The 21,938-nt window shown below is 45.5% G+C and overlaps 1 protein-coding gene across 3 annotated transcripts; it reads left to right on the top strand.

Annotated features, from left to right (window-relative positions):
* Window positions 1–3: 3 nt before the first annotated feature.
* KARS1 (lysyl-tRNA synthetase 1) lies at window positions 4–21,344 on the top strand. 3 transcript variants are annotated; one of them, XM_034788243.1, is made up of 15 exons: window positions 21–143; window positions 252–410; window positions 1,601–1,751; window positions 4,000–4,165; window positions 4,579–4,672; window positions 5,163–5,349; window positions 5,503–5,628; window positions 8,144–8,263; window positions 8,637–8,799; window positions 8,899–9,072; window positions 12,622–12,707; window positions 17,419–17,504; window positions 18,982–19,108; window positions 20,377–20,520; window positions 21,097–21,344. In XM_034788243.1, the coding sequence occupies exons 2-15, from the start codon at window positions 289–291 to the stop codon at window positions 21,181–21,183; spliced, it is 1,833 nt and encodes a 610-aa protein (XP_034644134.1). In that variant the 5' UTR covers window positions 21–143; window positions 252–288; the 3' UTR covers window positions 21,184–21,344. The 3 variants fall into 3 exon arrangements, with proteins under 3 accessions (XP_034644136.1, XP_034644134.1, XP_034644135.1); XM_034788244.1 differs by lacking the exon at window positions 21,097–21,344 and adding an exon at window positions 20,644–20,812 and having other exon boundaries at window positions 20,377–20,538; XM_034788245.1 differs by lacking the exon at window positions 252–410 and having other exon boundaries at window positions 4–143.
* Window positions 21,345–21,938: the final 594 nt, after the last annotated feature.

Genomic DNA, 21,938 nt, shown 5'->3' with positions numbered 1-21,938 from the left:
AGGATGTCGCCAGGCCCTGACCCACATGGTCTCTGACCCGGAAGTGCTCCTTCTCTCTCGGACCGGCCCGGGAAGATGGCGGCGGCGGCCGGGGCTGCTCCGGCCAGTGACGTGGTGGAGGCTGAGGCCCCTCTTAGCAAAAAGTGAGAGCGCGGGGTTGGGGGTCTGTGCCGGGACCTGGGGAGCGGGCGGCCTGGGCGGGGCCCCGGGAGACGCGGCCCTTCGCTGATCCGGTGTCTGTTTCTTACTAGGTGACGGTCTCTAGAGCCGAGCGCTCGCGCCCGCGCCATGCTGAACCCAGCAGTCGCTCGGCTCCTTCGGGGCCGCTTTGGCTGGGCCTGGCGGGCTCGGCCTCCCCGCGCCGCCTGCCCCGCTCTCCGAAGGCTCCAGGCACTTCATGACCAAAGAAGGTTGGTGATTTGTTGCTCTCGTCTTGAGTGTCGCCACCTCCTTTCTCATGAAGTCCCTGCCCGGGAAGCCCTGCCCGGGGCGCTACAGGTGGTGGGCGAGTGTCTTGCGGCGTCAGTGACCTTCCCTGATGAATCCTCTCATGGCATCTCCCCCCCTTTGCCTGGGGGCCCTGGGGCACCATAGAAACCTTTGTGCTTTGGCACTTGTCTGTGGAGCACGTGGTAGAGCAGAGGTCCTGGAGTGATTAAGGCCTAGATCCTCAAAGGTATTTAGGCTGTTTCTATCTTCCATTTACTTCAGTGGAGGTCAGGCGCTAAATACTTTTGAGAATTTGAGCCTAGAACATAAGAACGGCCGTACGGGGTCAGACCAAAGGTCCATCTAGCCCAGTATCCTGTCTACTGACAGTGGCCAATGCCAGGTGCCCCAGAGGGAGTGGACCTAACTGGCAATGATCAAGCGATCTCTCTCCTGCCATCCATCTCCATCCTCTGACAGACAGAGGCTAGGGACACCATTCGTTACCCGTCCTGGCTAATAGCCATTAATGGACTTAACCACCCTGAATTTATCCAGTTCTCTTTTAAACGTGTTGTAGTCCTAGCCTTCACAACCTCCTCAGGCAAGGAGTTCCACAAGTTGACTGCGCTGTGTGAAGAAGAACTTCCTTTTGTTTGTTTTAAACCTGCTGCCTATTAATTTCATTTGGTGCCTAAGTAGGTTACAGATATGCATGGTGATTGTTATAGACTGGAGACTCTATATCTGTTGTGCCCAGGGGGAAAACACTTTAGTTTCTTCAAACTGTACTGTGATTATCCTTGGTGCTTCTCTCACTGAAGACTTTTACCTTATTTTGACTGTCTGTTATGTAAAGTTTCTAGGGGTGTGAAAGGTGAACAGTGTAGGGTCAAGAAAAAAACAAGCACATTTCCTCTATATGAGACAATGCCCAGCTAGTACTGCTTTCTCTGGATACTGCTGACTGTAAGGTGAGAGATTGGAGCAGCTCAGAATAGAATTTGGGTACTTATCACTTCCTATGAGGTGGAGCAAGGCAGCATATCCTCTTGGGGAGATGAGAGAGAGTTAAGTATAAGGTGACCCTTGGACAGAACCTCTCTGGCAAGTGTTTCTTTCTGTGACTTTCAAAGTGGCTTCTGTGTCTGTTTTCCTCTCTTTTTTCTAGTGAGCTGAAGAGACGTTTGAAGGCCGAGAGAAAAGTAGCCGACAAAGAGGCAAAGCAAAAAGAGCAAAGTGAGAAGCATCTGAGCAAATCTGCCTTGACCCTGGGATCTGAGAACTGCAATGGAGCTGATGAGGAAAGCCTGGACCCCAATGTGAGTAGTTTGGCCAATGCCTGTTAGGACTATGAGAATAAGTCTTACTGATTCCTGTTTGATTGCTAATCAGTGCTGAGCTGGAGAGTTAGAAGGGAAGTGAACTATGGCCTGCGCCAGCTCTGAACTGCACCTTTTCAGGAACATTAGCTGGGAGGCTATTTCAGATGGGTGTTTGGTTTATGTGCTTGCTTGGCCACTCATTGAAGAAGGCAATAACTGTCTGCAATGGGAATTTTGCCTGTACTACCTTACTACTTAAAATGTGGAAAAAAAAAAAAATTATGCACAATATAAAGATGATCAAAAAAATCCAGTTTATTAATATAACTAATTTCAGCTGAATAAGAAATCTGCTCCCTGCATTATATATTGTGCTAGCTAGGAGCATATATGGTCTATCTTATAGAATGACTGAGATACGGGATTTATCCTGCAAAAGGAGTGTCATTAGCAGCATTTCACTAGAGTTATGTTCCAACCTTCCAATAAAATCATGACTGGTGTGGAGAAAGTAAATAAGGAAGTGTTATTTACTTCTTCATGTAACGCAAGAACTAGGGGTCACCAAATGAAATTGATAGGTAGTAGTTTTAAAACAAAAGGAAGTATTTTTTCACATAACACACAGTCAACCTGTGGGACTCTTTGCCAGAGGATGTTGTGAAGGCCAAGACTATAACAGGACTCAAAAAAGAACTAGATAAGTCCATGGAGGATAGGTCCATCAAAGGCTATTAGCCCAGATGGACAAGGATGGTGTCCCTAGCCTCTATTTGCCAGAAACTGGGAATGGATGACAGAGGATGGATCACTTGATGATTACTTGTTCTGTTCATTTCCTCTGAAGCACCTGGCATTGGCCACTGTCAGAAGACAGGATACTGGGCTACATGGAGCTTTGGTCTGACCCAGTGTGGCCGTTCTTATGTTCTTAGCTGGACAGTGAGGCTGCAAGCAAGGATTACTAATATTCCCCAAAAAACCTGCCTGAGGGAGAGGATATACAGTATCTCCTCACTTAGTCGTCCCGGTTATCGTTGTTACGTTGTTGATCAGTTAGGGAATATGCTCGTTTAAAGTTGTGCAAAGCTCCCTTCTAACGTTGTTTGGCAGCTGCCTGCTTTGTCCACTGCTTGCAGGAAGAGCAGCCCGGTGGAGCTAGCTGGTGGGTGGTTGGAACCAGGGTGGACAGGCAACCGCCCTATCAGCTCCCCGCTCCCCTAAGTTCCCTGTGCAGCAGCTGCCCAGGAGGCTAACAATTGCAGCTGTCCCTCCCCCCACTGCCATGTGCTGCTCCTGCCCTCTGCCTTGGAGCTGCTCCCTGAGACTTCTGTTTGCTGTGCGGGGGGGAGGGGAAGAAGAGAGGGGCTAATGTCAGGGTGCCCCCCTGCTCCTGCACCCCGCTGACCCCATCTTCCATAGAGCAGGGGGGACACACAGCAGGGCTCAGGACAGAGGGAGGTCGCTGGCAGCAGCTGCTGTGGTCTCAGCAAGCTGATCTAATTAATAAGGCAGTGTACTTAAAGGGGAAATGCCACACACACACACTCTCTCTCTCTCTCTCTTCTCTCCCCCCTCCCCTCCATTCCTGCTGCTTTGTAGACTGTGAGAGTTAACCCTTGAGGGCTCAGCCAATTGCTAGTTCATCATTTAGCAGTAAGGCATTCCCTGGAAATATCCCACCCTCTGACTCCTCCACCTCAACCAAGCTTCACAATCATCATCACTGTGTACCAGTATTAAATTGTTTGTTTAAAATTTATTGTGTGTATATGTGTGTGTGTGTATGTGTATATATATAAAAATAGTCTTTTGTCTGGTAAAAAAAAATTCCCTGGAACCTAGTCCCCTCATTTACATTAATTCTTATGGGGAAATTGGATTCACTTAACATCGTTTCGCTTAAAGTCGCATTTTTCAGGAACATAACTACAATGTTAAGTGAGAAGTTACTGTATCTAAGGTTTGAATGGTAATGGCTTAAAGCAATGACTCTCTTCTTCTTGCTTCATCACTGCATTCATTTAGCCTCTTCTTAGTCCAACCTCTTAAGTGCCCTCTGCCTTTTTTTTGTGCTTTCTGTCAGAGGAGCTGACTCTTCTGAGGTGAAAAAGCCTTAGTCACTCAGGTATTGTCTGACTTGTCAAATAAATATTCACAAGTCAAATCAGCTCTGCTTTAACTTGTGAGCTGTACAATCCCTTTGGTGTCTAACATAAATGTTCTTGTTTATGACTGATGACAGCAATATTACAAGATCCGCAGTCAGGCAATCCAGCAGCTGAAAGGAACCAATGAAGATCCTTACCCACACAAGTTCCACGTAAGCCTTTCCCTCACAGACTTCATAGAGAAGTACAGCCACCTGCAGGCAGGAGATCACCTGAGAGACATTACAGTGAGAGTGGCAGGTAAAGACTCAACTGGGACTTGGGGGAGACAGTCTGCCACTTTGTGAAGACAAGCACTTACCATTCTTGGAGGGAGATAGATGGGAATGCCTCCACAACTCTGTGGACCTTGCCCAGCAATTCCTCATGGTGCTAAGGCTGTAGCAGGGTTGGGACCTTTGGGATAGAAGGTAGAGCTTTAGAGTCCTTGACAAGCAAGGAAGCAGGTCTGATGAGAGGGATTAATTCTGAGATTCTATTACCTTGCTAACCAATGATGGGATGGAGGTTGGTGATATGTTGCCTGGGTACAAGGTAGGAGTGATGCTGTGCCTTGGCTTGGGCATGGAGTTGTATCTTTGTTTTGGGAAAATGGAAAGTGTTCTGACTTTGACTTGCTGTAACCATTGGACCATCTAACTTTGGGTTTCTAGGTCGAATCCATGCAAAACGTGCCTCTGGAGGGAAACTGATCTTCTATGATCTCCGTGGAGAGGGAGTCAAATTGCAAGTTATGGCAAACTCCAGGTAACTAGGGATAGCCATAGCAGCATTCTAAATCAGACTGTACTTTCTGAGAGGAGCAGATTAGCAGATGACATCTTCTTCTTCCCTATGCCTGTGAGCTTCATTTCAGATTCCTAGTCTCTAGCCAGGTGGTGGTGAACACAGTACAGGACCTCGAGGCTCCTATGCTAGCCAATAAGTGAATATTAAGTAATGAGGAGTTCGGTGGCACCTTAAAGACTAACAGATTTAATTAGGCATAAGGTTTTGTGGGTAAAAACCCACTTCTTCAGATGCATGGAGTAGAAGTGGGTTTTTTACCCACAAAAGCTTATGCCCAAATAAATCTGTTAGCCTTTAAGGTGCCACTGGACTCCTCGTTTGTGGGTACAGACTAACACGGCTACCCCTCTGATACTTGAATATTAAGTGTTTTGAGTGGAAAGAGATTCAGCAGAGCTTGATCTAAGGACAAAAAGTGCTTAAAAGGTGTTTATTTTTCCACTTGCAGGAACTACAAATCAGAGGAAGAATATATCCACATTAACAACAAGCTGCGTCGGGGGGACATTATTGGAGTTCAAGGGAGTCCTGGAAAGACAAAGAAAGGGGAGCTGAGCATTATTCCCTGCGAAATCTCTCTGCTTTCTCCATGCCTGCACATGTTGCCCCACCTTCACTTTGGGCTCAAAGACAAGGTAACAACCACTCCTGGTGTTGAAGCCAAACTGGCAGATTTTGTGTGTGTGGTATCATTGGTATCAGTGCACCAAATGAAGATCAAGTTTTATTTTTTTCTCTTTGGCAATAAGTATAATTTAGATTGTTCTAAAATTATCCATCCTTTTCAGGAAACTAGGTTTCGTCAAAGATACTTGGATTTAATTCTTAATGACTATGTGAGACAGAAGTTCATAATCCGTGCAAAGATCATCACATACCTCCGGAGCTTCCTGGATGAGTTGGGCTTTCTTGAGGTAAGGTTTGGTACTTTGCTTCTCTCTGTGTGCTGGTCTTTTTCACACTTCTTCAGCCCCGAGGAGAAACCAACCCCACCTCACGTACAAAATGTGCATGGGAGTGGGAAAAATATACATATTGACTTTGGCTCAGTATACATGTTCTATCAATTTTGTGCCATGGAGCCACAAAGCACACTAAGTGCAATAGAGTTTATTCTTCTTTGTCTGCTCCCTTTCAGGTGACAGGGCAATTTCTGAGGGTTGCTCTTTGACTGAGCAAACCCCAAGTTAGCAATTCAATTTATCAATTATCTTTGTTCCCCCATTGCGTTCTTCCATAATTGAAGTTTGTTAAATAACACCCTTGAGAATGAGGGGACGTTCTCCCCTCCCCCCACCCACCCCAAAAAAGAAGAGTCAATCTAACTTACAATAAATACTACCTATGTTTCATGCAAGATATAACAGCAAACAACATACCAGAACAAAAGACTTGTTTATTTCTAATACTTCCAAATTTCTGTTTCCACTTCCACTCTCAAAGTATGACTCTCTTTGCCACCCACTACTTGGCAAATTTTAACCACTTTGTCTACTTGATCCACAAAAGCTGCTAGTGGAGTTGTTTGTGTGAAATAACTAATGAATATATTGCGGTTCTCAAATATTAAACACCGATATGTGCTGTGTCAAGGTGCCATTACTTCATGACTGTACGTTTCCTATTTTCCTGAAATTAATCACTTGTAAACTACCATTCAAATAGGCCATTTAGGCTTGGTGATCATGCTGGTAATTAACTACCGTGCAGGAGAAACAGCCAGTGTCTTTAATACAAAGTGACTTGGGAAGGCATTGCCACACAAACTCTACAAAAGTTACTCTTTCCCTTCAGATCCTAGATCCGTTCTGAATCTTCCTTCAATAGAGACTCCCATTTGGCTTCCATTTCCTATGTTGTGGACAGACCTTTTTGCTTCCACTGGAACCCTGAGTCTCATTCTGAATCAGTATGAGAAACTCGTTTTCCTTGTTTTTCCCTGTTTTAAATGGTTGCAGTTGGAATAAAAAAGTGCTTGTTTTGTACTGTCCCTAAATGAATAACAGAGCTGGATTAATTCCTGCTAATGCAACCCAAGCGCCGGACCCCTAGTGGTGGTATGGTACCTAATGCAGTGGGACATGCAGCCTGCAACCCCTACTTTACTTGTGTGGAGGTTAGAGCTGACTGGTCAGCACAACCCTGACAGTGGGTAGAACGAGGCAGACTCTTGTGGAGCCTAACCAAATTGTAAAATTGCCCACATCTTGGGGAGCCCTGTTGAAAGAGGAGCGGGTAACATTGGTATTGCCATCGTTTGGGTGAATTGCCATGCCACATCACCTTCTTCCCATCACTGATGGCTGTTTTTAGAAAATGTTTATTTTATCTATATACCTGGCAGATCCTTCCGTTCCCTGGCATTTTACTCTTTATTTGGGCCTAGTGATGTATAGTACTCTTGAATAGACTAAGTTGTGAGGCATGTGGTTATACTCCATTACTCATGCACCTTTAAACACCTGAAAAATGCAGCTTCCGTGAAAGTTAGGTTGGCATAGTCTCCAGGAGCGCTGCAGCCCAGAGAGAGAGAAATCACATGTTGATTTTGCCTGCCTACGTGCTCATATCTACAAGACACATATTTTGAAAACCATTGTATACTGTAGAACTCCTTTGGGGCTCCAGAACTCTGTCTCTCCACACAGACACACATGCAGACAGACCCCTTCTCTTCTCTCTCCCCCCCCCCAGCTAATTTTAAAATAACAGATCTAGCCGTATAGTGTCCTTATGCTCCTGGAAACTTTTTCAGATGCAATATTTTATATCTTAATTTTAAATAATTAAAACCCCCATCTTTTACCAAAGCAATTACATTTAAAGTAGTGTAGTTTTTGCAAAGTGTTCAGGTAGTGAAAGGCATTCTGCTTCTTTCAGTATTTATTTCTCAGTTGGTTGCTGTCAGTTGCTGCCCCAAGGAACTTAGTGTAATCGGTGAAATGGAGCAGATGGGACACATTGAGAAGGATTGATTAACTTTTGTTTTCATATACATAATTTCACTTGTCAGTGTAGTTTTACAAGGTTTAGAATTCCTGAGAAGCCAGACTTTCTCTGCTGGAGGCTGAAAATGTCTTCAACAGCTTGGCCCAATCCCTGTTCCTTCGCCTACTCCACAGCTCCTTAATTGTGCAGAATATAGTTGTTCCTGCTAAGCTCTTGATAGAGAAGATGGCTTAAATAGACTGACCTTGTTGACTACATAGGAAAATCTTTTATTTCAGAATAATTTCTCTGCTCATGATGGTGAATGAATAAATAGAATGTAGAGATTTTATATCTGAGCCAGGTTCTCTCTTTAACGGAAGTATTTATTGAACACACATTATCAAAATAGTTGTAGCATGGGGAATGGAGGGGAGGGTATGATTGAGTCGGGGGCATGAGAGTATTTGAGCTAAGGTTTAACACATTTTTTTTCATCAGATTGAAACTCCCATGATGAATATTATTCCAGGCGGAGCTGTGGCTAAACCTTTCATTACGCATCACAATGAACTGGACATGAAGTTGTACATGAGAATTGCGCCAGAACTCTATCACAAGGTGAGAGGTGATTCCCCCAGTGGGCTAAGCATCACACTTTTCTGACTTTATCTGCCTTCCCAAAATGTGAAACATAAGACTGAAGTAACGATTAGACTAAAGGCCAGCAGATTTAATTGGGTTGACAAAAGCAACCTTGCTGAGGTGGAGCATGGCTAAAGAGGTGAGCAGGAAAGAGGCCCACATTGATTGGAGAATAGTGGATGTCAGGATAATTGAACCAGAGTTCATTAGGTTTGTCTAGTGCTCCTTTTACCTCTGTTTTTTGCTGATAAGCTTGGGAATGTAGATTTGTGCAATTTTGTGCTAGTCAGAACTTTCTTGACTTCATTTCAGAAGGCTAATGTGACCAGCTGGATTTCTTTTTGTTTAGATGTTGGTGGTTGGAGGCATGGACAGGGTATACGAAATTGGGCGCCAGTTCCGGAATGAAGGAATTGATTTGACTCATAATCCTGAATTCACAACCTGTGAGTTTTACATGGCTTATGCAGACTATCACGACCTGATGGAGATCACAGAAAAGCTGCTTTCAGGTGACCTAACTAATATTAATTAAAGGAGAATAAGAATCAGTGTGAAGATAGCATGTGATACAGCATGGCATTGATTTTAAGTGCAGTTTTATCTTGTAGGAATGGTGAAGCACATTACTGGAAGTTACAAGGTCACTTATCACCCAGATGGTCCTGATGGCCATGCCTGTGAGATAGATTTCACCCCACCCTTCCGGAAAATCAGCATGGTGTGTGAACTGGAGAGAATCCTGGGAGTGAAACTTCCAGCAACGGATCACTTTGAGACTGAAGGTCAGATGAGGAGTCTGTGTGCTTTCACCTCCCCCTCGCTATTATGGGGCAAAGACCTCTAACCCCAGTCCATGTTGATCTATAAGCTGCCTTTAATACTGTTTATTACAAGGTTGTGTTCTGCTCAGATCTGCATGTAAGCTGAGTAGATGGGGTTGCCTGACTGTGGTTTTGTTTGATTTAACTACAAGATTTCAGAGTGTAGTCTTGATGCCCTGCAAGTTCTTGTAAGGGTCAGCAAGGTTCTGCTTGATTGCCTTTAATACTTCATTGTGTATACATGACACTGTTGGGAGAGTTAGTGAGGAGGCCTGTCTTGAAGTGTTTTCACTGCATTGACACCCAGTGTTGTATCTCTGTTTCGTCTGTCTCTTAGGGAGCAGAGAAGACCCTCTGTATCTGGTAGTTATTAGGGTGTGACGGGTTGAATCACAGAAACCCCCTTGGGGCTGCCAACTGATGTGCCAAGACTACTTCTTCCCCTGCTTTCCTGCCCTGGCAGCTTGGGACTTCAGTGCCCTGCCTGGTTTGAAGCCAGACCCGCTAGCCTGCTGCAAACCCAGAGCCAGGTCTGAACCATGTCCCCTAACAGCTGTAGGCTTAAACTGAAAGCAGCTTAAGAAGTGTTCCTGTCTTTAACACTCAGATGCCCAACTCCCAATGGGGTCGAAACCCCAAATAAATCCATTTTACCTTGTATAGAGCTTATACAGGGTAAACTCATAAATTGTTCGCCCTCTATAACACTGATAGAGAGAGAGATGCACAGCTGTTTTGCCCCTCCAGGTATTAATACATTCTCTGGGTTAATTTAATAAGTAAAAAAGTGATTTTATTAAATACAGAAAGTAGGATTTAAGTGGTTCCAAGTAGTAACAGACAGAACAAAGTAAATTACTAAGTAAAATAAAATACGCAAGTCTATGTCTAATAGAGTAAGAAAACTGAATACAGATAAAACCTCACCCTCAGAGGAATTCCAATAAGCTTCCTTTTACAGACTAGTCTCCTTCTATTCTGGGTCCAGCAATCACTCACACCTCCTGTAGTTACTGTCCTTTGTTCCAGTTTCTTTCAGGTATCCTTGGGGGTGAAGACAAAATGGAGGGCTCTCCCCGGGGTTTAAATAGACTTTCTCTTGTGGGTGGAGACCCCCTCCTCTTTCTCATTGTCCTTTGAGTGTTTCTTGATGGGGCACTTAATTTGCACATTCCTTTCTCAAGAAGCTGACCAAATGCTTTACTAAGGCTACTTAGAAATCAAGCAAGTACACAGCCAGTATTCATAACTTTGAATACAAAAATGATACATGCATATAAATAGGATGAATAGATTCAGTGCATCATAACCTTTACAGAGATGTTACATGGCATATGTAGCATAAAACATATTCCAGTTATGTCATATGTACATTCATAAGCATATCTCCATAAAGCCTTATGGGGTGCACCGTCACATAGGGCATGGAGTGCAAATAGGTTGGTGTAGCAACTGGAAGATTATATGGGGCCCTGTGGCTGAAAATGCATCTGCCATTTGTCCCTTGAGTTGACAGTTGTGGAGAGCTGCTTTTAGGTGATTACATAGCAGCAATGATTTGGTTGGGTAGTTATGATCTTTTCCCTCAGATGTGAGCCTTGCTACCTCTAGACAAGGCTATAATGCATTATACCGCAGTCTACACCAGTGGCTTTCAAACTTTTTTTCCGGTGACCCAGTTGAAGAAAATTGTTGATGCCCACGACCTAACGGAGCTGGGGCAGAAGGTTGGGGTGAGGGCTGCTGGATGGAGCTGGGAATGAGGGGTTCAGGGTGTGGGAGGGGGTCAGAGCTCTGGGCTGGTGATGACGGGTTTGGGGTGAAGGGGAGGGCTCAGGGCTAGGGTGCAGGAGGGGGCCATGGTTCTGGGGTGGGGCCAGGGATGAGAGGTTTGGGGTGGGCTCAGGGCTAGGGGTGGGGCAGGGGATTGGGGAACAGACTTACCTTGGGCAGCTCCTGGTCAGTGGCGCAGTGGAGGTGCTAAGGCAGGCTTCCTTATGTTCTTATGTTATATGTTCTTATGTTCCTGCCTGTCCTGGCACTGCGGACTGCGCTGTGCCCTGGAAGTGGCCAGCAGCAAGTCCACTTCCTAAGCGGAGGTGCGCAAGTGACTCTGCATGACTCTTCCACCTGCCCCTGCGCGTCGGTGCTCAGTGTGGGGGAAGCACGTGGAGCGCCGCCCTTCTCTCCCCCCCACCCCCGGCCTAGGACCTGCAGCTGGCCGCTTCCAGGGCGCAGCACAGTATCAGAACAGGTAGGAACTAGCCTGCCTTAGCCAGGCAGCACCGCCAACGGGACTTCTAACAGTCCAGTCGGCAGTGCTGAGCAGAGCTGGCGCAACCCAGTGCCTTGCATTCCGCTACCCAGTACTGGGTCACGACCCGCAGTTTGAAAACCACTGGTCTACACCTTAAATATATCTGAAAACTAAAGCTAGTGAACAATTTGGTAGTTCTCTTAAGTGGAAAATCTCATCATGATCATGTGACATTAGGATCTGCATGGGTTTTCTGGCTTTTTCAGCTGCTTGATTTCGTTTTGTTAGCCCTAAAATAGCTCTGGGACCTGCCTACTTGAGAGATTGGCCCTCTCTTTGTGTGATACTGATGCTACTGCAATCAGCAGAAGTGCTTAACATAGGAGCCCCTTGATTTATGAGAGTGAAGGCTGCTGGCAGATATGCTCTTTGAGGACCTGTCAACTTTGGAGTATCCTCCCACTGCCTCCTTGATCTGAAATGGTCCAAATCTGTTGACCATTAGGACATTCTTCAAAACTCCTCAGTTTGAGCAGATATTTGGGAGAAATGATAGATCAGTGGTCTCCAACGCGGTACCTGTGGGCGCAATAGTGCCCGCCGGGGCATTTATGTGCACCCTTCTACTGACAAGGGAGCGCTTCCGCTGGACAACCCGCCGCCGAGGAGTGCGGCCGCTGGACAACCAGCCATCAAAATGCTGCCGAGAAGTGGCAACGCCAAGAAGCGTTGCCATCGAAATGCCGCTGCTTCTCAGTGGCATTTCGGCAGCAACACTTCTCGATGATGCCAGTTCTTGGCGGCATTTCGGCAGTTGGTCGTCTGGCGCCCGCCACACTCTTCTGGGAACATGAATATGCTATTGCAACAGAAAGGTTGGGGACCACTGGAATAGGTCATCTTTGTAGATAGATTTTTTTTTTTTTTTTTTTATGCTGAGACTGGCTGTTTGTCCACAGTGGCGCTCTCTGTGTGGGATTGTGTTTATAACTGTTGTCAGAGCATCTAGAGTCTGGGATTAGGAATCTTATTTTTGAGTTTAAATTGGCAGCAATTAATACTGCCCTTCGTGCTCTGTGGAAGGCTGAAACTGTATTCCTTAGCTGGTATGTCTCACAGTGTATTATGACAGAAAATACTGAAAGTCATTCCAGTCCTTCTCCATTGTGTCCGGATCATTCTGCAGGTGGGGAGGAGGGGGAGAAGAACTGATTATATGAACAGCTTCTCTAATATTTTGCATTATGAAACAGAAACTCGCAAGTTCTTTGATGCTATTTGTGTGGAGAGAGGTGTTGAGTGTCCACCTCCCAGGACCACGGCCAGGCTTCTTGATAAGGTAAGTGGAGGTGGCTTTTTCATAATCCTGAGATCTGGCCCTCAGTCCTCCTCCAGCACACACACAGGTAGGGACACAGCCAGCTGCAGAAAGACAGACACTGAGATCAGCTCTGCATGGGAAAGTTCAGCTAAGGAACTGCCCAGCACTCAAGTGCACACCCCCTCTGGAGTGTAAACCCCAAATTGTATCCTCTTGTGCTGCACAGAGAACTGTACAGCGTAAGCTCATAAAATTCGCCCCCTCCCTCAATGTGGAGGAAGATATGCACAGCTTTTTGCCCTCCAGTTATGAATTCCACAAACTGGTTTTAGAGAAAACAAAGACAAGTTTATTAACTACAAAAGATAGATTTTAAATGATAAGCGTTAGCAAAGAGATCAAAGCAGATTACTGAGCAAATAAAACACACGCAAACTAAGTTTAATATACTAAAGAAACTGGGGAGGGATAGCTCAGTGGTTACAAGTAGTAATTTCTCACCCTAAATGTTGTTTTATGGCAGATTGCAGAGGTTTTTGAAGACAAGCTGCTCTTGTTTGCAGCTTAAAACTCCAGGTATTTCTTTCACAGGCCAGACATCTTCCCAGCCTGGGTTCAGCTCTTCTCCCCCGCTTTCTCTTTGTTTCTTAGGCCTTGTCTACACTGGCAAGTTACTGCACAGTAAAGCCACTTTCTGTGCTGTAACTCCCGAAGTGTACACACTGACAAACAACTTTGTGCGCAGAAACTCCTCAGTTGCAGCGTTGCAAAAAAAACACTTAGCCGAGAGTAATAAGCCTTAAAGTGCAGAGGCTCCAGCGTTGTATTGGCAGAGTAAACATATTGCAGCGCAGAAAGCAATCAGTTGGCCTCCGGAAGTGTCCCATAATCCCTCAAGTGGCCGCTCTGGTCATCGTTTTGAACTCGGCTACCCTGGAGACATGTGCCCCTTCCCTTTCAAAGCTCCATTTCTGACAGCCCTTGCATGCTGTGCTGATCTGCTCCAGGACACAAAGCAAATCATTAATGCGTAATGCTTGTGCTGTGCAGAGAGCTGGGGAGGGAGGCGGGGGCTGATGGTCAGGGTTTCCCCCTCCCCCTGCCTAGGATTGGTTGGTCCTGCTGCTGTCTGAATTTACAAGACAGCATGCTGACACACTCTGTCCCCCAAAACACACGGTCTCTCTCTCCTCCCCCACCATACACACACACACACTCTGCCTCCCCCGCGCGCACACTTCAGTTGACAAGCAGCTGGCAATGTAGTAGGATGCCCATGGAACAGTGGGATTGGGAAATCTGCATCATGTGATGCTGTGCCTGCCCCATGAGGCACTGCAAACCCTTCCCAAAGCACCCTGCGGCCAGTTACACAGTGGGATAGCTACCACAGTACACTGCTCTCTTTGCCGTTGCAAGAGCTGATAATGTGGATACGCTCCACCGTCACGAGCACAGTGTGGACACGCAACAGTGGTTTAATTCCAGCGCTTTAATAAAAGTGGTATAACTTGTGCAGAAACTTGCCAGTGTAGACATACCCTTAGATGTTTCCAACAGTCGCCTTAGGCAGGAATTCAGTGAAGAAAAAACACTGATTAAGTCACTCCTTGGCCTTAAATAAGTTTTACATAGGGCGGGAACCCTTTTTTCCCCAGTGTGGTTATCTCCCCCCACCCCCAGTGGAAAAATACTGGTATTCTATTAGGGAGTCCAGTACCAGGTGATGTGATCACATGACTCTGCAGTGTCAAAGCCATGAGTCAGAGGTTGTTTGTGGCATCCCAGGAAAGCTTCTAAGGAAGGTGGGAGATTAGCATCTTCAAAGACCTATTGTTTTTTCTAATGGCCTATCCAGACTGATTGCATTCTCCAGGTGTAAACCCAGTTGTAATTGATAGTCAATATTTCTAACTTCTATACAGAAATAAATATCCATGCAAATAGGATAATCATACTTAGCTAATCATAACCTTTCCAATGATATCTCACAAGACCCATCTTGCATAAAACACATCTTAGTTATGCCATATTCATATCATAACAATATCTCTATGAAGAATATGGGGTATAGCGTCACAGACCTGTTTTCCATGAATTTATCTAATTCTTTTTTTAACTTAGTTATGCTTTTGGTGATAACCATGCCCCATGGCAATATGTTAATTGTGTGGGGAAAAAGTACTTCCTCTTGTTTAGACTAAACCTACTGCCTGTTAATTTCATTGGGGGACCACTGTTTTTTGTATTGTGGGAATGGGTAAGTAACACTACTTTCTCCATTTTTTTTCCATACCATTGGTTCTATTATACACCTTTTTCATATGCCCCATTAATTGTTTATCTTCTTAGCTGAACAGCACTAATCTTTTTAATCTCTCCTCATATGAAAGCCATTCCATGCCCTTGATAATCTTTGTTGCCCTTTCGTGAATCTTTCCCAGTTCCAGTATATCCTTTCTGAGATAGGTGACTAGAACTGCATGCAGTATGAAAGGTGTGGGTACACCATGGATTTATAGAGTAGCATTACAATATTTGCTGTCCCTTTCCTAATGGTACTTAACATTCTGTTAGCATTTTGACCGTTGCCATGCATTGAGCTGAAGTTTTCAAAGTGAGTCTAAGATCTTTTTCTTGAGTGGGAACAGCTAATGTAGAACCCATCATTATATATGGGTACTTATTGGAATTATTTTTTCCAATGTGCATTACTTTCAATTTATCAGTGTGGAATTTCATCTACCATTTTGTCACCCAGTCTTGTGAGATTCCCCTGAAATTTTTTGTATCATCTGCAAACATTGCCACTTCACTGTTCACTCCCTTTTCCAAATCGTTAATGAATAGGTTGAACAGCACAGGTCCCAGGTCAGATCCTTGGGAGACCCTGCTATTTACCTCTTTCCACTGTGAAAACTGGCCATTTCTTCCTACCTTTTGGTTTTTATCTTTTAACCAGTTACTGATCCATGAGAGGACTTTCACTGTTATTCTATGACTAGTTTCCTTAAGAGACTTTGGTGAGGGACCTTGTCAAGGACTTTCTGAAAATCCAAGTACACTATATCGATTGGATCACCCTTGTCCACATGCTTGCTGATTCCCTCAAAGAATTCAAATAGATTGGTTAGGCGTAATTTCCCTTTACAAGAGCTGCACTGACTCGTGTCTTTCTGTGTGCCTGATAATTCTGTTCTTTAGTATAGTTTCTACCTGTTTGCCCTGTACTGGAGGTAGGCTTACTGGCTTGTGTTTGCCAGAATCACCTCTGGAGCCCTTTTTAAAAATCTGCATTATGTTAACTATTTTCCAATGATCTAGTACAGAGGCTTCTTTCAATAGTAGGTTACATATGGAGAATAGGATCTGGCCCTCTGAAAGGACCTCAGTTCAGATTCCATAGGGGTTCATGGTGAAGAAAGGAAATGGCTTGCAGTCTTGCTTGCCTTTACCAGTCCAGAGGTCAGAGGTGCTGGCTTTGTGGAGGTGGGGGGACTGCAGCATCTATAGAATGATTGTGTAGCAGAGATGTACATGAGACTTTCAGTGAATCGGGATGTTTGGCTACATCTAGGAAAACACACTGGAATTTAATTCAGCCCTTTTCCTGTTGCCAAAGAGAATTCAATAATACCCCAGAGATGTTGTTCTGTGTATGTTTATAACAGAACACGTTGTACTGGTGGCAGAGTGATGTAGAGGATTCTGGATTGATACCTGGCCTCCTAGTTCCTGAGCTAGTAGGATAAGAGAGAGCTATTTTAGTACAGTGGATGGTCCCAGGTAGGAAGAAATATCTTATAACAGGGATGGCCAAACGGTGGCTTGCAGGCCACATGTAGCTTACAGTTAAAGTGCGGCTCACCCCAGCCCCCCATCTCGTTCTCCACCTATGAGACTGGGGGGGAAGGGGTTTGGGGTTTCAGACCCACAGGGTACATGCACCAGCCGGGGCTCGGGGCTTTAGTAAGAGCAGGGATGAAGCCCCGGCAAGCGCCTCCCACAGGACTGAAGCCCCGAGCCCTGCTAGGTGCGGCCTGGCTCTCAAACTTCTGAAGATTGTCATATGTGGCTTGGAGAGTCAGTAAGTTTGGCCACCCCTGCCTTATAACCTTGCAGTGACACTTCCTCCCAGTCAGTTAGAAGCAGTGTAGATCAACTCTGAAAGAAATAGGGGATCAAATTTTTTTTGTGGAGCACCCCCCCCCCCCCCCCCCACACACACACACATTCTGCATGAGTGGAGAGAAGAGTGTAATTAGATTCACATGTCCCTCCAAAATGTAAGGTAAATGTATAATACACATACTGGCCCTTTGCTTTGTTTTCCTCTTTTCTGCCTCTTCTCACCCCAACTATTGCCTGATTGTTTTTTTTCTGGCTGCTTTGTCTAGTGGCTTGTGCCACAGATGTCAAAACTGGAATTAAACTCCAATACCACCCTGAGACACTGTAGGTAATAGCGGTAGGTTTATGTTTTGACACTGGAGTTCTTGTTAAACTGGATGAAGTTTAGACAATACTCTTGTGTTTTATACAGTCCTGGGCTAGATCAGATTTTAACCTCTCCAAGCAGGATGCTTGGCCTGTCTTGCAGGGACTCATATCTGTCAGTGAATACGTTGCCCTAAGTAGGCTTTTGAAGTAGTGAGTCATCTCAGTCTTATGGCATCTCCCTTCATTATGAGATGTTCTAACATGAAAGTTCGGTCCTCCTATTTTTCAGCTTGTTGGTGAGTTTCTGGAAGTCACCTGTATCAATCCCACATTCATCTGTGATCATCCCCAAATCATGAGCCCTTTGGCCAAATGGTAAGAGTATGAGATTTTATATAAAGTCGTGAAATCATGACAACCTTTTTTATCCCCAGGAGAAAAATTGTCTGTGAAAAGGAAAGCTTGACTTTAGCAAAGCTTTTGATACGGTCTCCCACAGTATTCTCGCTGCCAAGTTAAAGAAGTATGGGCTGGATGAATGGACTGTAAGGTGGATAGAAAGCTGGCTAGATCGTCGGGCTCAACGGGTAGTGATCAATGGCTCCATGTCTAGTTGGCAGCCGGTTTCAAGCAGAGTGCCCCAAGGGTCGGTCCTGGGGACGGTTTTGTTTAATATCTTTATTAATGATCTGGAGGATGGTGTGGACTGCACTCTCAGCGAGTTTGCAGATGACACTAAACTAGGGGGCGTGGTAGATACACTAGAGGGTAGGGATCGGATACAGAGGGACCTAGACAAATTAGAGGATTGGGCCAAAAAAAACCTGATGAGGTTCAACAAGGACAAGTGCAGAGTCCTGCACTTAGGACGGAAGAATCCCATGCACTGCTACAGACAGGGACCGAATGGCTAGGTAGCAGTTCTACAGAAAAGGACCTAGGGGTCACAGTGGACGAGAAGCTGGATATGAGTCAACCGTGTGCTCTTGTTGCCAAGAAGGCTAATGGCATTTTGGGCTGTATAAGTAGGGGCATTGCCAGCAGATCGAGGAACGTGATCGTTCCCCTTTATTCGACATTGGTGAGGCCTCATCTGGAATACTGTGTCCAGTTTTGGGCCCCACGCTACAAGAAGGATGTGGAAAAATTGGAAAGAGTCCGACGGAGGGCAACAAAAATGATTAGGGGTCTGGAGCACATGACTTATGAGGAAAGGCTGAGGGAACTGGGATTGTTTAGTCTCCAGAAGAGAAGAATGAGGGGGGATTTGATAGCAGCCTTCAACTACCTGAAGGGGGGTTCCAAAGAGGATGGAGCTCGGCTGTTCTCAGTGGTGGCAGATGACAGAACAAGGAGCAATGGTCTCAAGTTGCAGTGGGGGAGGTCCAGGTTGGATATTAGGAAACACTATTTCACTAGGAGGGTGGTGAAGCACTGGAATGCGTTACCTAGGGAGGTGGTGGAGTCTCCTTCCTTGGAGGTTTTTAAGGCCTGGGTTGACAAAGCCCTGGCTGGGATGATTTAGTTGGGAATTGGTCCTGGTTTGAGCAGGGGGTTGGACTAGATGACCTCTTGAGGTCCCTTCCAACCCTGATATTCTATGATTCTATGAAAGATTTGGTTCCATGTGGCAGTTTTGGACGTCTGACACTTGTCCAGGTCTTGGTTCCTGAGCCAAGGAGCCCATTTCATAGGGCATAAAATACAGGGGGGAAATGTCTATACTGAGTGGCCTGGAGTTTCACAGTGGTGACTGTCAGAGTGGACATCTCTTCTGAAACAGTGACCTTGTTTTTCATGAGGAAGCTCTGTTAGTTTCTGAGCTGCCTGGTGACTTATCTCCTCTGCACAGGCATCGCTCTCAGCAGGGACTGACAGAACGCTTTGAACTCTTTGTGATGAAGAAGGAAATATGCAATGCATACACGGAGCTCAACGACCCCTTCCGGCAGCGGCAGTTTTTTGAAGATCAGGCGAAGGTAGGGAATTGTACGATTAGAGACCGAAAACATTTGTGGTTGGGGTGAATGCCAGAATGTGTATTTCCAGTTTACACAGAGTCCTATCTCCTCTTTCTGTGTCCCCTACTGGCTGTTCTAAACATTCCAAACTAACATCACAGGAATCTACTGGCACTGAATCTCTCAATCAGATGGGTCTAACATAAGCTTTTGTAAGAAATATCTCCTACATCAAGTCCAGTCCTATCAGCTCTGCCTGCCACCAAATGGAGAATTGTTAGAGGACAAATGAGTGGTGCAGCAGGCACAGAGGGAAGAGTTTGGCACAAAACACATGGGAAAGATGGGAAAAAATGGAGAACCAAAAGAGCTTGTTAACTTTTTTCAAGAACAAAATACTTATTGCATTAGACAATTGTTTCCTGAACACTTTCTTAATATAACTTCGATGTATGCAACTGCTGTAGACTGCCATCAGGGTGTAGTTCAGCTATGAATTATATTGATTATGAGAGGAGATATTGACAAGATTATCTATTGAAATGTAATACTAAAAGTTTTAAAGATACCGCCTATAATCCCTTCTTCTGGTACTAGTTGAGTGCTGTGTCTCCAGTATCCCTAGGTACATTTCTTCACATATGCCAAAAGGAATCCTGTGCAGCTTGAGTGCCAGAAACACTGTTTCACAAGACATTTAACTTGGTTAGAATTAGATGTTGTGGGCAGCACCCATGTCATTTTCTAAGGCTATGTCTACACTACTGCCGTAAGTTGGCCTATGCTATGCAACTCCAGCTACGTGAATAATGTAGCTGGAGTCGACGTACCTTAAGTCAAGTTACCGCAGGGTCTACACCGCGGGGGATTGACAGGAGAAACTCTCCCATTGACTTGCCTTACTCTTCTCATCGGGGGTAGAGTACAGGGGTTGACTGGAGAGCCATCTGCTGTCGGTTTGGTGGGTCTTCACTAGACCTGCTAAATTGACCGCCGGTGGATCGATCTCAGAGCATCAGTCCTGGCTCTAGTGTAGACATAGCCTGTGATGTAGCCTTCAGACTACTTCTCCAGACGATAATACCCCGGGATGAGGGGTAAGATCACCCCCCTGTTGTTCATTTCTTCAGCTGATTTTACAAATATTCAAACCCTCCTGGAACATAGCCTCCTAGGTTTTAGGAATGTAGTAGCACCCCTTTGTGGTGACATAGGAATTAGGAGTGTTGACATTTCCTGCACTATGGGCAGTGGGAACTACGTCTCACTGTTCATTAATCATCTAGGCAAAAGCAGCAGGTGATGATGAAGCCATGTTCATTGATGACAACTTTTGCACTGCATTGGAATATGGACTTCCACCGACAGCTGGATGGGGCATGGGCATCGATCGGCTCACCATGTTCCTTACAGACTCCAATAATATTAAGGTAATGGACCACCTGGAGGAAACAACAAGGAGTCTGGTGGCACCTTAAAGTCTTTAAGGTGCCACCAGACTCCTTGTTGTTTTTGTAGATACAGACTAACACGGCTACCCCCTGATACTGGAGGAAATAGGGTGTAAGAAATCCTGCAAGGTACTCTCTAGTTGTAAAACATAAGGCTACTTATGTAATATGAGACTCTGATTGAAACACCTGTCTCCTTCCACATCTCATTCTAAAGACCAGGAAATTCAGAGTTATAGCTGAAATCCACACTCCATAAGCACCATTGTGGGGGATTAAATGGCGTAATGGTAAAAATTAAATTTTTTCTGAATTAGGCATTTCCGGGGTTTTCTCTCTGACTCCTGGAGTTTCATGATGTCCATTATGGGACCTGGGGAAATCCAACTTGAGCATTGAGGAAGTAAAGAGGGTTTGTAATATTTAAGTATGCACGAATCAAGTACTTACAACTTGCTGGTTTAGGGGTTCTTATTTTTATGCAAAAAGGAATGTGAATGGGAGGTGAGGAATAGGGAGAGGGGGGAAGCTGATGGTGTTTGGTTCCCCCCACAGGAAGTGCTGCTGTTTCCTGCTATGAAACCTGAAGACAATAAGAAGGAGGTCGAGCCCAGTCCTTCTGCTGAAGGCACCTCAGTGTGAGAGGCTGCTGATCCTTGCCTATGTTCGGTTGGGAGGAAGATGTTTGCTTTGTCTTCAGTAATGAAGGATCGTGGCCAAAGGTTGCTCCTGCCTTGAAGAGACCAGTGAAAGTTGCTGTATCATGGTTCCTGTAAATGAATAAAAGACGGCACTATCCTGCCTCCTCTTGCTTGGTGTTTGTGTGGAAGGTGGTGGGGTGGCAGCAGCTGTGCCTAATCCAGGGTTTTACCTGCCTGCGTGCAGCCAGGTTTGGACTTCATGGGATGGAGCATGTGGTTTGAAGAGGTTCCTCCCACCTGTGACAGGTCTGCAGATCCCTGTCCTGCAGGATCACGTGGGAGCTCAACCTCGGTGCCAGCCTGGTAGAACTGCAGTTTTTCCTCCATTTTCCCACCCACTGCTTGCTAGGAACCAGCACTGGGTTGGGAGGTACAGGGCCAGATTAACCTTTTGTGGGACCGGCGCCAAACATATCTGTGGGCCCCTTCTGAGGTGGGCCTAGTGGCACCATTGTAAACCTGGTACTGAATCTGAGACATTTTTCATTTTGATCACACACCTCTGCAAGCCTATATGTATTGCCATACACTGCTTCCTCAGCCCCCAATTTTTCTCACTGAGCTGTACCCATGTGGGTTTACCAGTGTCCACAGTGAGCAGAACTTTCATAATGATCAGGGGAAACTCCCCACAGGGGGAGGGATAGCTCTGGTTTGAGCATTGGCCTGCTAAACCCAGGGTTGTGAGTTCAATCT

The sequence above is a fragment of the Trachemys scripta genome, chromosome 13 (assembly GCF_013100865.1).
Source record: "Trachemys scripta elegans isolate TJP31775 chromosome 13, CAS_Tse_1.0, whole genome shotgun sequence".
In the NCBI taxonomy this organism is placed as follows: domain Eukaryota; kingdom Metazoa; phylum Chordata; order Testudines; family Emydidae; genus Trachemys; species Trachemys scripta.
Note: the sequence above shows the minus strand (reverse complement) of the source record. Positions and strands in the feature narration are given on the sequence as shown.

Coding starts and splice junctions, on each gene's coding strand:
- KARS1 (XM_034788243.1), top strand. CDS start 289: ATGCTGAACCCAGCAGTCGCTCGGCTCCTTCGGGGCCGCTTTGGCTGG. Junction 411..1,600: donor GCACTTCATGACCAAAGAAG/GTTGGTGATTTG, acceptor TCTTTTTTCTAG/TGAGCTGAAGAGACGTTTGA. Junction 17,505..18,981: donor ATGAGCCCTTTGGCCAAATG/GTAAGAGTATGA, acceptor TCCTCTGCACAG/GCATCGCTCTCAGCAGGGAC.